Here is a 13,539-nt window from a genome sequence, read left to right on the forward strand (position 1 = left end):
CCACATTCTGGAGCAGACCATTAATCAGCACCAAGGTGGAAAGGAGCGCTTTCTCTGGCCGGGGTGTGGGCAGCGGGGTCTTCCGGGAGGAGGTGGGAAGAGGAGCATCAGCACCCAGCGCTTAGGTGACAGCAGCACTCCCGTGCCCTCTGCCCTCCCGGCCCCACACCGGGACTTGGGAACGATTAAGCACCAGCTGACCTGCGCTAGTCCCTAGGGCGGCTGGGGAGCCGAAGGGCAGGCTCGAGGTAGGAATCTGGGGGTTGGGAGGAGGCTGCGGGGACCCGATCTTCACCTCCCAGACACCCGCCATCCCGCTCACGCCCACCTCTCAGCCCCTCTCCCCAACTTCAGCCCTCTGCCCGGCGAGCCCGCTCCGCACTCCGCGGCCCTTGCCCCCGCAGCCCGGCCCGCCTCGCCTCCTCCGGCTCCCTTACCTTTCCATTCCTGGGGCTGCCGTTAAGGAACAGGGTCACCCGCCTCATCGCGCTGACCCCACTGGGTCCTGAGTGAGTCGCCACCCTCCCACCTGGCTCTTTTCCCACCTTTTTCTTCTCCCGCCCTTCCCCTCCCTCCACCCACTCGGACTCTCCCCCCTTCGCCACCTTCCTTCTCTTATAGATACACACGCACGCACTCTCCGTCCCACACCCCCGGTTGGCCGGTCCTCCTGCCCACCCCGCCTCTGGGCGCTTCAGCCAGCCTGGGGCCCTTCCCCCAACCTCCTCCAGAGTGACTCTAAGCTCGACCAATCAACCGGCAGCGCCGGTCAGAACTCCGCCAATCATCACCCTGTACTGGGTGGGCTCATTCTAACTCCGCCCCGGTGGAGGGAAGAGAGCGAGGCTGCGGTCTGGCAGGAAGGGTTACCAGCCAATCAGAGCAGAACTTGGAGCCGAACGGCGGCTCAAACTGTTACAGAGCAGGCGCAAACCCAACACCAGGTAGATCTCATCTGCATACGGAGGTGGGGTTTGAGGGAAATGGAGCGCTAGAAGTGACTCACAGGAATCAGCGCCTGCGGCTGTTACCCCTCCTTGGCGCAACCCTCGGAGGAAACGGCTGTCGTCGGAGCTGGCTGATTGGGTTAGAACCACTCCATCGTTCTGTCAGGATTGGTCCAATGATTCTTTTCGAAGTTTGCAGCATCCAATCGAAAGATAGGAGGGGCGGACCGAAGGTCTAACCGTAGGGTTCCTCCGCGAGACTCTCACGGTAAGTAGTCCCCACGGACATGGGTTAATAGGTGTTCCCTCTGCTCCGTGAGTCCCCTGCAGCTAGCGGTCGCTTCTCTCCGAAATCACGAAACCCGGGACGGGGAAGTAGAGGCCTGGGAGATTTCGGGGTGCGCGCGGACACGTGGAAGTGGTGGCGGCGGCGGCGCAGAGGTTCCTAGAGTAACGTCGGTGTGCGAGGAGGCGGGGCGGGCGATTTGAATCCTGAGGCGGGCAGCGGGCAGCGGGCGGCGGGCAGCGGGCGGCGGGCGGCGGCCGCGCGGAGCTGAAGTGTAGGTTCCGCGGGCGACGGGTCGGGGTGGTTGGTGGCCCGGGACGAGGCAGTCCCCCAGGCTGCTGGCTCTCGAGCGAGCCCTTCAGGACGGAAGAGCCGAGGTTTAGAAGGCAAGACCGCCACTCCCGTGCTGCGGCGCTTCCAAAATAATCCCGGGCAAGAGGAGAGCCCTGCTGCGGGGTCAGGTAGGGCCTGGCTTTCAGGTGTCGTACACGGCAGTGCTGTTTCTCAGAAGTGTCTTCTGCTCATCCTGCCCCACGGAGTAGTGGTTCTCCTGCGGCCTGGGCTGGTTCAGCCCGTGTGCTTTTCAACATGCAGCTTTCTGGGGCCCGGTCCGACCTCCTGAATTAGAATTTCCGGGATTCCATGAAGCTAGGCCTTTAGCAGGGTACGCAGATGACTCAGATGTTCGCTAAGACTGAGAAGCTATGGCCTATAGCAGCGATTGTTAACCTTTTTTTAAATCTCATGGCACACATAAACTAATCACCAAAATTCTGTTGCAGACAAATATTTTTGCCAATCTGACCAAATAAAAAAAAAATAGGTGCGATTTGGGTTCATTTACACCAGACGACTATTGTGTTGGCTGTTGTCATTTTTTTATTTGACAATCTAAGGGAAAAAGAGGTCAGGGCCCCTGACTAAACAGTCAGGTAGTGCATGTTTTTAAAAATTCTTGCAGCACACTGGTTGGAAATCGCTGTTTTATAGTATGGGGCCTTTTTTTTTTTTTTTTAAATTTCAAACAGCAGTTTCCTCCATTTCCCTCTAATTTGAGTTCCAAAAGTACTCTCCCCATCTAATTTCATGCCAATGTAGGTTGTATTAGAGTTTAGTCTTGAATGAGGATCTTCATTAAATCACATTAATCTGAGGAATGGGGTTCTTTTTTCTCTTTTCTTAGATGGATACCAATTCAAAAGACAGCGAGCCCTTTGAAACCAAGGAGCCTGCTATTAATGCTGGTATGTAGTGATCTGTGGCCTCCTTGTGAAATTTAAGGTTTAGGTATTTGTCTTGGTAATGATGCTTAATTAGCCCCCTCAACATTTTGTCTGTTTCAGAAAATGCCTCTTTCCCTTTGGGAAATGGGGATCTTGTAACATCTCTGAAGCCTGCAGCTGAAGTGATTGCTAATCCTGGCACACCAGATAATTTTAAATCACCTTTGGACTTTTCCACAGTAACTGTACAGCAATTGGGAATTACATCTGAAAGCTTTGTAAAGAACTCTTCAGGTAAGAGAAGTATTTCAGTGCTTTTAAAGTTCAAAAATAACTGTAATATAACTCAATTTGTTCCCCTATCCTGTGTACCTTACTGCTTTACATATCTAAATTGATTGACTCTGAAAACTTGTTTGATCAGAGAGACTTCTGTGGACATGCACAGTTCATCCAGCATAGCAGGAGAGCAGGGTCCGGGCCACCCAGCATGATTATGTTCTTAAAGTCTGAGTTGTCCTTTCTGCCCAAACTGGAAAAGATTGTGTGTAAATCACGTTTTGACCCAACACATGCGATAGAGGAATGTGTATACTATAAATAGTAAGACATTTTATGGTCACATATGACAAAAATAAGAGAAATTTGAAGAGCAAATAAAATATTACATTGAATGATTGGAGTTTGCTTCTTTCGAAACCACAAACAGAAAATTGGCTCAAACTAATCTTCAAGAAGCAGAAGGAAAATTCCACTGTGAAGTCTGACTTAGATGAAGGAGAAATATGGGAGAGGGATTAGATTTGAGAACAGCATTTAGAAATGGAAGGTAATGGGGGAGGTGAAAGTCAAAGGGCACTAGACTAATACCTGAGTGAGACAAGACTAAAGTGGTACACCATTCCATGCTTTCTTCTCAAGAACATCACTCTTAGACCTGTAAAGATCTACATTTATTTCCTTTGCTTAGGCATATGGCCAGAATTCAGGGTAATGTGCCAAAACTAGATAGATATCTAAGAGAAACACCTTACCTTGAAGATTTAAGAACAGGAAAGTGCATGTGCTTAGGTGGAGATCTTTCCTTTCAGTCCATGGGGATTAGACTGGGTAATTCAGAAAAAGAGAAAGTTTTGGTTCAATGCAAGTCATTACTCTGTGTGCTAAAATATGAAACAAAAGTGAGAACTATTAATTATAAATATATTCATACATTCATTCCACACAACTCTGTGTGTGTGTATCCATCCTGTATAATAGAGGAATATGCTAATTATCCCTTACGCCGTGAAGTGTAACGACCGGATCATGGGTCAGCAGAAGGGTGGGGCAGCAAACTACAAGCGGGCAGCGGAGAGCTAAAGGAGGGGGCAGGGCAGCAAGCTATGGGCGGGGGCGGGGCAGTGGGCGGAGAGCTACAGGAAGGCGGCAGCGAGCTACTGGTGCACGGATTTGTACGCAGGGCTACCAGTCCTATATAATAAAAGGCTAATATGCAGCCAAAACCGGTTTGGCTCAATGGATGGAGCGTCAGCCTGCAGACTGAAAGGTCCCAGGTTCGATTCCGGTCAAGGGCACGTAACTTGGTTGCGGGCACATCCCCAGTAGGAGGTGTGCAAGAGGCAGCTGATCGATGTTTCTCTCTCATCGATGTTTCTAACTCTCTATCCCTCTTCCTTCCTGTCTGTAAAAAATCAATAAAATATATTTTAAAAAAAAGGGCTAATATGCAAATAGATTGAATGGCAGAATGATCGGTTGCTATTATGTGCACTGACCACCAGGGAGCAGACACCCAATGTAGGAGCTGCCCCTTGGTGGTCAGTGCGCTCCCACAGGGGGAGCGCTGCTCAACCACAAGCCGGGCTAATGGCTGGCGAGGGCAGCGGCGGGAGACTCTCCCGCCTCTGTGGCATAGCTAAGGATGTCCGACTGTAGGGAGTGGGCCTATGCCATCAGTTGAACATCCCCTGAGGGCTCTCAGACTGCTAAAGGGCGCAGGTCAGGCTGAGGGGACCCCCTCCCCAAGTGCACGAATTTGTGCATGGGTGGGGTCCCTTGGGGTGGCCTGCAGGGATTGAGCCAAAACTGGCAGTCCAACACCGCCTGCCGCTCTTGCCTGCTCCTCCCACTCATTCCAACCCCGCTGTGCCCAGTCAGTCCTGATCAGAAGAGGCTTGTGCCACTGCAGTGGTGCTTGCCAGCCATGAGTCCTGTGTCTGGCGCCTGTCCCAAGGGGGGTGGGAGGGTTTGGAATGCGATCTGCCCTCTGGGTAGGCGGTGAGACACCCTTGCCGTCTTGGGATCTGGATCCGTCCTGCTGATGTTTGCGCCAGTTGTCGGGAGCCACATGGCGGCTGCTTTTATATCGTTTCTTCCTTGCGGAACGTCTAGGGAGGGGAAGTGGCTGCAGTGCCCAAGGCTGACTTCCAGGAGGCTGGCAGCACTGCTGAGTTCGTGCTGGCGGCACCAGTCCATTGGTGCCTGGCCTGTTCTCTGGGAGATTGGACCTGCAGGACTACTGAGGGAGTGAGTGGCTGCCGCTGGGCTGGTGGGCCGCCAGGACGGGTCAGACAGCTGAGCGATGCTCCCGCTGTGGGAGTGCACTGACCACCAGGGGGCAGCTCCTGCATTGAGTGTCTGCCCTCTGGTGGTCAATGCGCATCATAGCGACCAGTCGACTGGTCTTTCAGTTGTTTAGTCGCTTAGGCTTTTATATATATAGACCAGTGGCTCGGTGCACGAAATTCATGCACCGGTGGGGGGGGGGTTCCCTCAGCCCAGCCTGTACCCTCTCCAATCGGGGACCCCTTGGAGGATGTCCGACCGGCGCTTGGACATCCCTCTTGCAATCTGGGACCGCTGGCTCCTAACCTCTCACCTGCCTGCCTGCCTTATCGCCCCTAACTGCTGCTGTCTGCCTGCCTGATCACCCCTAACTGCCCTCCCCTGCCTGCCTGATCTCGCCCCAACTGCCTCTGCCTGCCTGATCTCGTCCCCAACTGCACTCCACTGTTGGCCTGATCTCGCCCCCAACTGCCCTCCCCTGCCAGCCTGGTTGCCCCCAACTGCCCTCCCCTGCCGGCCTGATCTCTCCCCCTACTGCCCTCACCTGCTGGCCTGATCTCGCCCCCAACTGCCCTCCCCTGCTGGCCTGATCTCTCCCACTACTGCCCTCCCCTGCTGGCCTGATATCGCTCCCAACTGCCCTCCCCTGCTGGCCTGGTTGCCCCCAACTGCCCTCCCCTGCAGGCCTGATCTCGCCCCCAATGGCCCTCCCCTGCTGGCCTGATGTCGCCCCCAACTGCCCTCCCCTGCCGGCCTGATCTCTCCCCCTACTGTCCTCCCCTGCTGGCCTGATCTCTCCCCCTACTGTCCTCCCCTCCTGGCCTGATATCGCTCCCAACAGCCCTCCCCTGCCGGCCTGATCTCGCCCCCAACTGCCCTCCCCTGCCGGCCTGATCTTGCCTCCAACTACCCTCCTGTGCAGGCCTGATCTCACCCCCAACTGCCCTCCCCTGCCAGCCTGGTTGCCCCCAACTGCCCTCCCCTGCTAGCCTGATATTGCCCCCAACTACCCTCCCCTGCTGGCATGATATCGCTCCCAACTGCCCTCCCCTGCTGGCCTGGTTGCCTCCAACTGCCCTCCCCTGCCGGCCTGATCTCTCCCCCAACTGCCCTGCCCTCCCCTGCTGGCCTGATCTCACCCCCAACTGCCCTCCCCTGCCGGCCTGGTCGCCCCCAACTGCCCTCCCCTGCCGGCCTGATCTCGCCCCCAACAGCCTTCCCCTGTCGGCCTGATCTTGCCCCCAACTGCCCTCCCCTGCCGGCCTGATCTTGCCCCCAACTGCCCTCCCCTGCCGGCCTGATCTTGCCCCAAACTGCCTTTCCCTGCCAGCCTGATCGCCCCTTACTGCCTCTGCCTGCCTGATAACCCCTAACTGCCCTTTCCTGCTGTCCTGATATTGCCTCCAACTGCCCTCCCCTGCAGGCCTGATCTCTCCCCCAACTGCTCTCCCCTTTTGGCCAATTTGGTTCTGATTGGTTGGTTTCTATGCCAGTCAGCGTCAGAATCTCAGCCTCCTAGGCAGCCATTGGCTCCTCACAGTTAACCTGGATTTGGTTTTAATTGGTCAGTTTCTATGCCAGTCAGCATCTCCGGGCCTATCTCCGGGCCTGATCAGAGAGGCAGGGCTGATCAGCAGCCCCCGCAGAGGCCTTGAGAGAAACAAAGGTGCGGCTGCTGGCGAAGCCGGGAGAGAAAGAGAGAGGCAACGGCTGATCAACAGCTGCCACGGAGCTGTAGATCAGACCCTGCCTCTCTCTCGGGGCCTCTCTCCGGGCCTGATCTGCAGCCCCCTTGGCAGTCAGTGCTGGGTCGCTGTGCCAGCACCAGCGGCAGTCAGTGCTGGGTCACCATGGCAACCCAGCACTGACTGCACGATTGACTTCTGGTGTTTGGTCGAGCCTTCGGTCATTTTGGATGTTACGGACCCTGAGTTTTTATATATTAGGATATGTATATATAATTTTTCTTTTTTTAAATCCTCACCGGAGGATATTTTTCCATTGACTTTTAGAGAGAGAGTGGAGGGGAGGGGGAGAAACAGAGAAAAACATCCCTGTGAGAGAGACACATGGATTGGTTGCCTTTTGCACATGCCCAGATCTGGGGCCGGGGGTCAAGCCTGCAACTGTGGTATGTGCCCTTACCTGGAATCCAATCTGGGACTCTTCAATCCATGGGCTGGCGCTCTATGCACTGAACCAAACTGATTAGAGCTCCACCCAACTATCCTATCTAATAAAGAGGGAATATGCACATTGACCTGTCATGCCATCACAAAGATGGACGCACCCACAGTGGAGGTGGGGTTTCCAGACACAAGATGGCTGTGCCCACAGCGGAGGCCGAGTTCCCGTAATGAACCTTAACAAGCAATCAGCAGGGACCTGAGCCTGCGTGGAGCTGGGCTGGGGCAGGGGACCTCAGGCCATGCCCCCTGCCTGGCATGGCTTGACCAGGGACCTCAAAGTGTACCCGGTGCTGGGCCGGGGGACCTCAGGCTGCTCTCCCCGCCCCGGGCCGGGGGAACTGAGGCTGTGCCCTCCCACCCAGCAGGGCTTGACGGGGGATGTCAGGCCACGCTCCCCACCCCGGTGCTGGGCTGGGGGAACCTCAGGCCCCGCCCCCGGCCCAGTGGGGCTTGATGGGGGACCTGAGGCTGTGCCCCCAACCCTGTGGGCCTTGATGGGGTCCTGAGGCCGTGCCCCCCTCCCAATGGGTTTGACGGGGGAACTCAGGCCGCGCCCCCCACCCTGGCGCTGGGGGACCTGAGGCTGTGCCCTCCCCCCCACCCAGCGGGGCTTGACGGGGGAATTTCAGTCCGCATCCCCTGCCTGGCGGGGCTTGATGGGGGACTTCACGCCACTCCCCTCACCCTGGTGCCGGGCTGGGGGACCTCAGGCCACGCCCCCCACCCCTGCGCCGGTTTGGGGGACCTCAGGCTGTGTTGTCTGCCTGGCAGGGCTTGATGGGAGACCTCAGGCCCTGCCCCTGGCCCAGAGGGGCTTGATGGGGGACCTGAGGCTGTGCCCCCACCCTGCTGGTCTTGATGGGGGCCCTGAGGCTGCGCCCCCCCACCCGATGGGGTTTGACGGGGAACCTGAGGCTGCGCACCCTGCCCAGCGGGGCTTGACAAGGGTGGGGCTGGCCGGGTCTGGATCTCACCCAGTGGGGGTGGGGCCAGCTGGGTCTGGGTCTCACGCGATTTTGAGGTGCCATGAGTGGGTGGGGACTTGACTCTGGGTCCCGCGGCGCGCCCCAGACTCTGACAGGAGGAAGATTTTCATATACATTTTACTAATTTTTTTCATCGCTGACACTTCTATTATAGAGAAAGGGCAAATAGCAATATTAAAATATTTCCTCTAATTAATCCGCTTTTAATGTGCACGAATTTCATGCACCGGGCCACTAGTATTTAGTAAATACCTCTGTGTACCTGTCACTGTTTCAGGAACATGGAATAAATCTATGGACAAAACAAAGCTTTTTATCCAATTGATCATTTGTGAACAATTTTGCCTATAATTCTTTATTTAGATTTCTGTACCATGTGTTTATCATGTTGTCTCTCAGACTGGTATATCACAGATCTTCAGGACATGATTACTGAGGATTGCCTTGTTTGTTTCAATTTAAAAGAGTTTTCATTATAGGAAAGTCATCATCCTGCCTTAAAAAATCCAGACGACGTTCTGCAATTGGTGTTCGGGGCTCTCCTGAAACAAACAATCTGATTCGTTTCATTGCTCAGCAGCGGAATTTAAAGAATGCAGAGAAGTCTCCTTTGACACAGGATTTCCATTTTCCGGTATGATTTTCTTTAATTTCTGTCATGAATTCTAGGGAGAATGTTTTGCTTTTGTAAAGTGTTTCTTCCTTCCTGTTTTGGATCTGGAGAGATGGTAATTCTCTGTCTTATAGAAAATGTGCAGTTAATGTAAATGATGTTGAATATGTAAATAGGTTTACATTTGTTCATGTGGAAAATAATACAATAATAAATAATACAAGAAATTGTTTTGCAACTGTAAACCTACTTTTGCCAACCCTGTACTAAAAGTTACAGGATTCTGGATAGAAATGGCTTTCCAGAGGAGCTTTCTTTTTTACTTTGCAAATTTTTTTTCTAGTTAATATCTATTTTTCTGTAGTGAGGTGAAGCAGTGATTTCCAACCTTTTTCTTTAGATATTTTATCTCTTTAACTGTGTTACTTTTTTGTGACTACTATATGTTGACATATAGGGCAAGAGTTCCCAGGACAAAATGTATTTGGGATAACCTGTGGAAGGGAGCAAATTATTTGCCTGCTGATGGGGAACTATTCAGATACTTTTCCAGGTTTTTAGTAGAATAACAAAAGTCAAATAGTAGTGCAAGTCTTGCTATGAAAGACACAGTCCCCAGTTTATCCTTCTTGAAGGACAACTGCTTTTGCCTCTTGTGGCCTTCATATTTTAAAATGTACTTACATTGTCCACTTCTTTATTTTTTCATTTTTAGGCAGTATGTGTGTGTAGGCCATATAGTGTAGTGCAGTAGTTCTCAAAGTTTATCTGCAGATTCCTGGGGATCCCTGAGTTCCCTTCGAGATGTCTAAACTTTCTTTTGTAAATGTCCTAAGATGGTATTTGCCTTTTTCACTGTGTTGATGTTTACATCCATGGTGCAAAAGCAGTGCTGGGTAAAACTCATGGCACCAAGTTGTCATTTTATTCATCACTGAAAAGCATTCACAAGAAATAGTAATAATGCCAGTTTTATTTAATACCCTGATGAAGCAATAAAAATTACACATTTTATTAAGTCTCAACCCTTGAATGTTATGTGTGATGAAATGGGAAGTATGCATCAAGTACTTCCAAAGTACATACAGAAGTGTAGATGTTTTGAGGAAAATTAAGTGTGATTATTTGAGCTCTGAGTTGGACTAAACACTTTTTTCATGGAACATAATTTTTACTTTAAAGAATGACTGATAGACATCATGGTTAGTCAGACTTGGGAGTGTGGCTGACATTTTCTCAAAAATGTATGTGCCACTTAAAGGAAAAACTGAGATACTTCTTACCAATGAAAAAAAATTAAGTTTTCAAGAGAAAATTGGAATCGTAGAAAAAATTCACCCCGTTAGCTTGATAACTTCCCAGTAGCTAGAGTTTTCTGATAGATCTGTGGGTTTATTAATGAGTGATGTTTTGATATTGCATAGTAAAATGTGTCAACATTAGAAATCTGCAGAGATGAGTGAAGCCATATTTTCCAAATTACAGTGCATACAAAATATACCCTCAAATTGCAAGATAGACCCATAGATTATTTAAAAAAAATTTTAATTCATTTTTAGAAAGAGAGGAGGGGGGAGAGTGGAGGGGGGAGATGAGAAATGAAAATTTTGCTTTCTCACGTCTTATAGCCATAGTTTTCCCAACACTCTCCCCTTTCCCATTTCTTCCAATACAGTTAATCACATTTTTTGTTTAAATTAGGGTTTGGTGTGCATATTAACCATGTAGACATTTTTATAAGCTACCACGTAGTATATTATGGTCATAGTCCTTTCTTGCACAACTTTTGTTTTTCCTGTAGGTTAATAATTACTCTTTTTTGTTTGTTTGTTTAATCTTTTAATTTATCATACAATCTCATCCCAAAAATTTGGCAAGCGTTATAAATCTTAAGAGTCTATCAATTCTTTTCTTTTTTCCTAATGCCCTCTGTCTTCTTCCTATTGGCTTGGTTGTCATTAGCTTTGTTGGATAGCTGTCATTTTGTGTCTTTTTTTCACCATCTGTGGTAATTCTCTTTTCCTCTCCAATTTGAATTCCCTGTTTCCTTGACCAAATATCTCTCTCTTGTCTTGGTTTACTACCTCATTTTTCTGGAACTTCTGCACAGCTGACAAAGTTTTATTCTGCCAGCATATTGTGTTATAGGTTGTCTTAGTATAACAGAAATCTGGGTTGGACATATATTTTCCATCAATATTTTGAAGACATTGTTCCATTATATTTTAGCTTACAGAACTAAAGAATCCTGTTCATTTATTCAATCAACACATATTTTTATTTCCTATCCTTTAAGTGGCCTGCTTTTTTCAAAATTTAAAAATAGTTAAAAAAAAAAAAAAGTACTATATTAGTTTCAGGTTTACAACCTAGTTAATCAATTTTTATTTACCTACTGAAGTAATAGCCATACAAAATTATTGTGTTATTATTGACTACTAGAGGCCCATTGCATGAAATTTGTGCACTGATAGGGTCCCTCCATTCCCCATTCTGGCCCTGCCCCCTGGTTGAACTCCTGGTCGAGCAGACAATTTGCATACTATGCTTTTATTATATAGGATATCCCCTATTCTGTACATTAAATCTCTGTGACTTATAACTGGAAATTTGGACCTCTTAACTCTTCACCTTTTTTGCCCTTCCCCCAAACTCCTTCCCTTCTGGCAGCCATCAGTTTGATCTCTGTTTTCATGAGTCTTTCTGTTTTGCTTTGTTTGTTTGTTTGCTTTGTTTTTTTAATTCCACATATAAGTGAAATCATATGGTATTGGTTCTTCTCCATCTTATTTCATTTAGCATAATACTCCCTAGGTCCATCCATGTTGTCCCAAATGGCAAGGTTTTATTCTTATGGCTGAGTAACATTCCACTCTGTGTGTGTGTGTGTGTGTGTGTGTATGTGTGTTTGTCTGTGTGTGTAGGCTATTTCCATATTCAGCTATCCTATATAATAAAATTCTAATATGCAAATCAACCAAACAGCAGAACGACTGGTCGGCAGGTGACGGGGCCGGTGAGTGGGCGGCACCAGGCCAGCCAAGGCAGGTGCCAGTGGGCCAAGGGAAGGGACGGTGGCGACCGAGCCTCTAGTCCTATATAATAAAAGCCTAATATGCTAAGTGTCTGGTCATACAGTCAGCCATTCAACCAATCAAAGCGTAATAAGCTAATGATATGCTAAGGCCACTCAACTGCTTACATGACATGCACTGACCAGTAGGTTAGCTTGTTGCCGGGGTCCAGTCGATTGGGACTGAGCGAGATGGGCTGGACACACCCTGCAGTGCTCCCACGGTCCCTCCCCAGCTGGCAAATCTCCTGCATCCCTCCCCGGCCCTGATCATGCACCGGTGGAGTCTCTCTGCCTGGCCTGCACCCTCTCGCAATCCGGAACTCCTCGGGGGATGTTACGTTCGGCGTGACAGCGGAACGACTGGTCACTGTGACATGCACTGACCACCAGGGGCAGACACTCAATGCAGGAGCTGCCCCCTGGTGGTCAGTGCGCTCCCACAGCGGGAGCATGGTTCAGCCAGAAGCTGGGAGCCTCTTCTGCCTCCGCAGCAATGCTAAGGATGTCTGACTAACGGCTCCCAGACTGTGAGAGGGTGCAGGCTGGGCTGAGGGGACTCCCCCCGCCCAATGCACGAATTTCGTGCACCGGGCCTCTAGTATATATATATAAAAGCCTAAACGACTGGCTGATCCGCCAACCTTCTGACTGGCCGGTTATCTATAACACGCACTGACCACCAGGAGGTAGATGCTCAATGCAGGAGCTGCCGAGCTGTGGTGACTTAGCAGCTGTGGTTCTCAGGTGATGTACCTGGAACCAGAGAGGAGGGAACCCGATTCTGGGGTGCGTCACCTGAGAACCGCCCTCTTGCAATCCAGGACCCCTTGGAGGATGTCAGAGAGCCAGTTTTGGCCCAGTCCCTGCAAGACAGGTCAAGGGACCCCCACCAGTGCACGAATCTGTGCACTCGGCTTCTAGTTGTAAATAATGCTGCAGTGAATATAGGGGTATATATATCTTTTTGAATAAGTCTTTTTGTTTTCTTTGGATAAACCCAAATGTGGACTTGCTGGGTCATATGGTAGCTGTTTTTAATTTTTTGAGGAAACTCCATAGTGTTTCCATAATGGCTGTACCAATTTACCTTTTCACCAACAGTACATAATGATTGTTCCCTTTTCTCTACATCTTTGCCAACACTTATTGTCTTTTTGATAATAGCTTGATAAGTGTGAGATGATATCTCATTGTGGTTTTGATTTGCATTTCCCTGATGATTAGTGATGTTGAGCACCTTTTTGTGTGTCTGTTTATTTTATTTGGAAAAACATCTATTGAGATCTTCTGCCTATTTTTTAATTGTATTGTTCATTCTTTTGCAATTGAGTTGTATGAGTTCTTTATATATTTTGGATATTAGCCCCTTATCACATATAGAATTTGCAAATATTTTCTCCTATTTGGTAGGTTGCCTTTTCGTTCTTTTGAGATTTTTTTTTTTTTTTTGCTATGTAAAACCTTTTTAGTTTGAACTAGTTCCACTTGTTTATTTTTTATGTTGTTGCCAAATCAGAAAATCTGCCAAGACTAATGTCAAGGAGCTCCCTGTCTATTTTCTTCTAGGAGTTTAATGGTTTCAGATTTTATTTTCAGGTCTTTAATCCGTTTTGAGTTAAATTTTGTGTATGCTGGAAAATAGTGGTCCATT

At 49.5% G+C, this 13,539-nt stretch overlaps 2 protein-coding genes across 3 annotated transcripts in view; one reads left to right on the plus strand and one right to left on the minus strand.

The window, feature by feature from the left end:
* Positions 1-649, minus strand: part of KCTD9 (potassium channel tetramerization domain containing 9) — a 54,064-nt gene extending 53,415 nt beyond the window's left edge. The window contains exon 1 of the mRNA XM_080672617.1: positions 438-649. Coding sequence (XP_080528743.1) covers positions 438-485 — 48 coding nt within the window. The 5' untranslated portion in view covers positions 486-649. The remainder of the gene's footprint in view (positions 1-437) is intronic.
* A 264-nt stretch (positions 650-913) lies between these two features.
* The window catches only part of CDCA2 (cell division cycle associated 2), a 68,889-nt gene continuing 56,263 nt past the window's right edge, over positions 914-13,539 (plus strand). Inside the window, exons 1-4 of one of the 2 annotated variants that reach the window (XM_080675379.1) lie at positions 914-1,215; positions 2,417-2,477; positions 2,577-2,750; positions 8,679-8,833. In XM_080675379.1, the coding sequence (XP_080531505.1) occupies positions 2,417-2,477; positions 2,577-2,750; positions 8,679-8,833 (390 nt within the window). In that variant the 5' untranslated portion in view covers positions 914-1,215. Of the gene's footprint in view, positions 1,216-1,308; positions 1,407-2,416; positions 2,478-2,576; positions 2,751-8,678; positions 8,834-13,539 lie in introns of those variants that run through there. The other variant, XM_080675380.1, reaches the window with a different exon arrangement.

Source organism: Plecotus auritus, assembly GCF_963455305.1.
Source record: "Plecotus auritus genome assembly, chromosome: 6".
NCBI lineage: Eukaryota > Metazoa > Chordata > Mammalia > Chiroptera > Vespertilionidae > Plecotus > Plecotus auritus.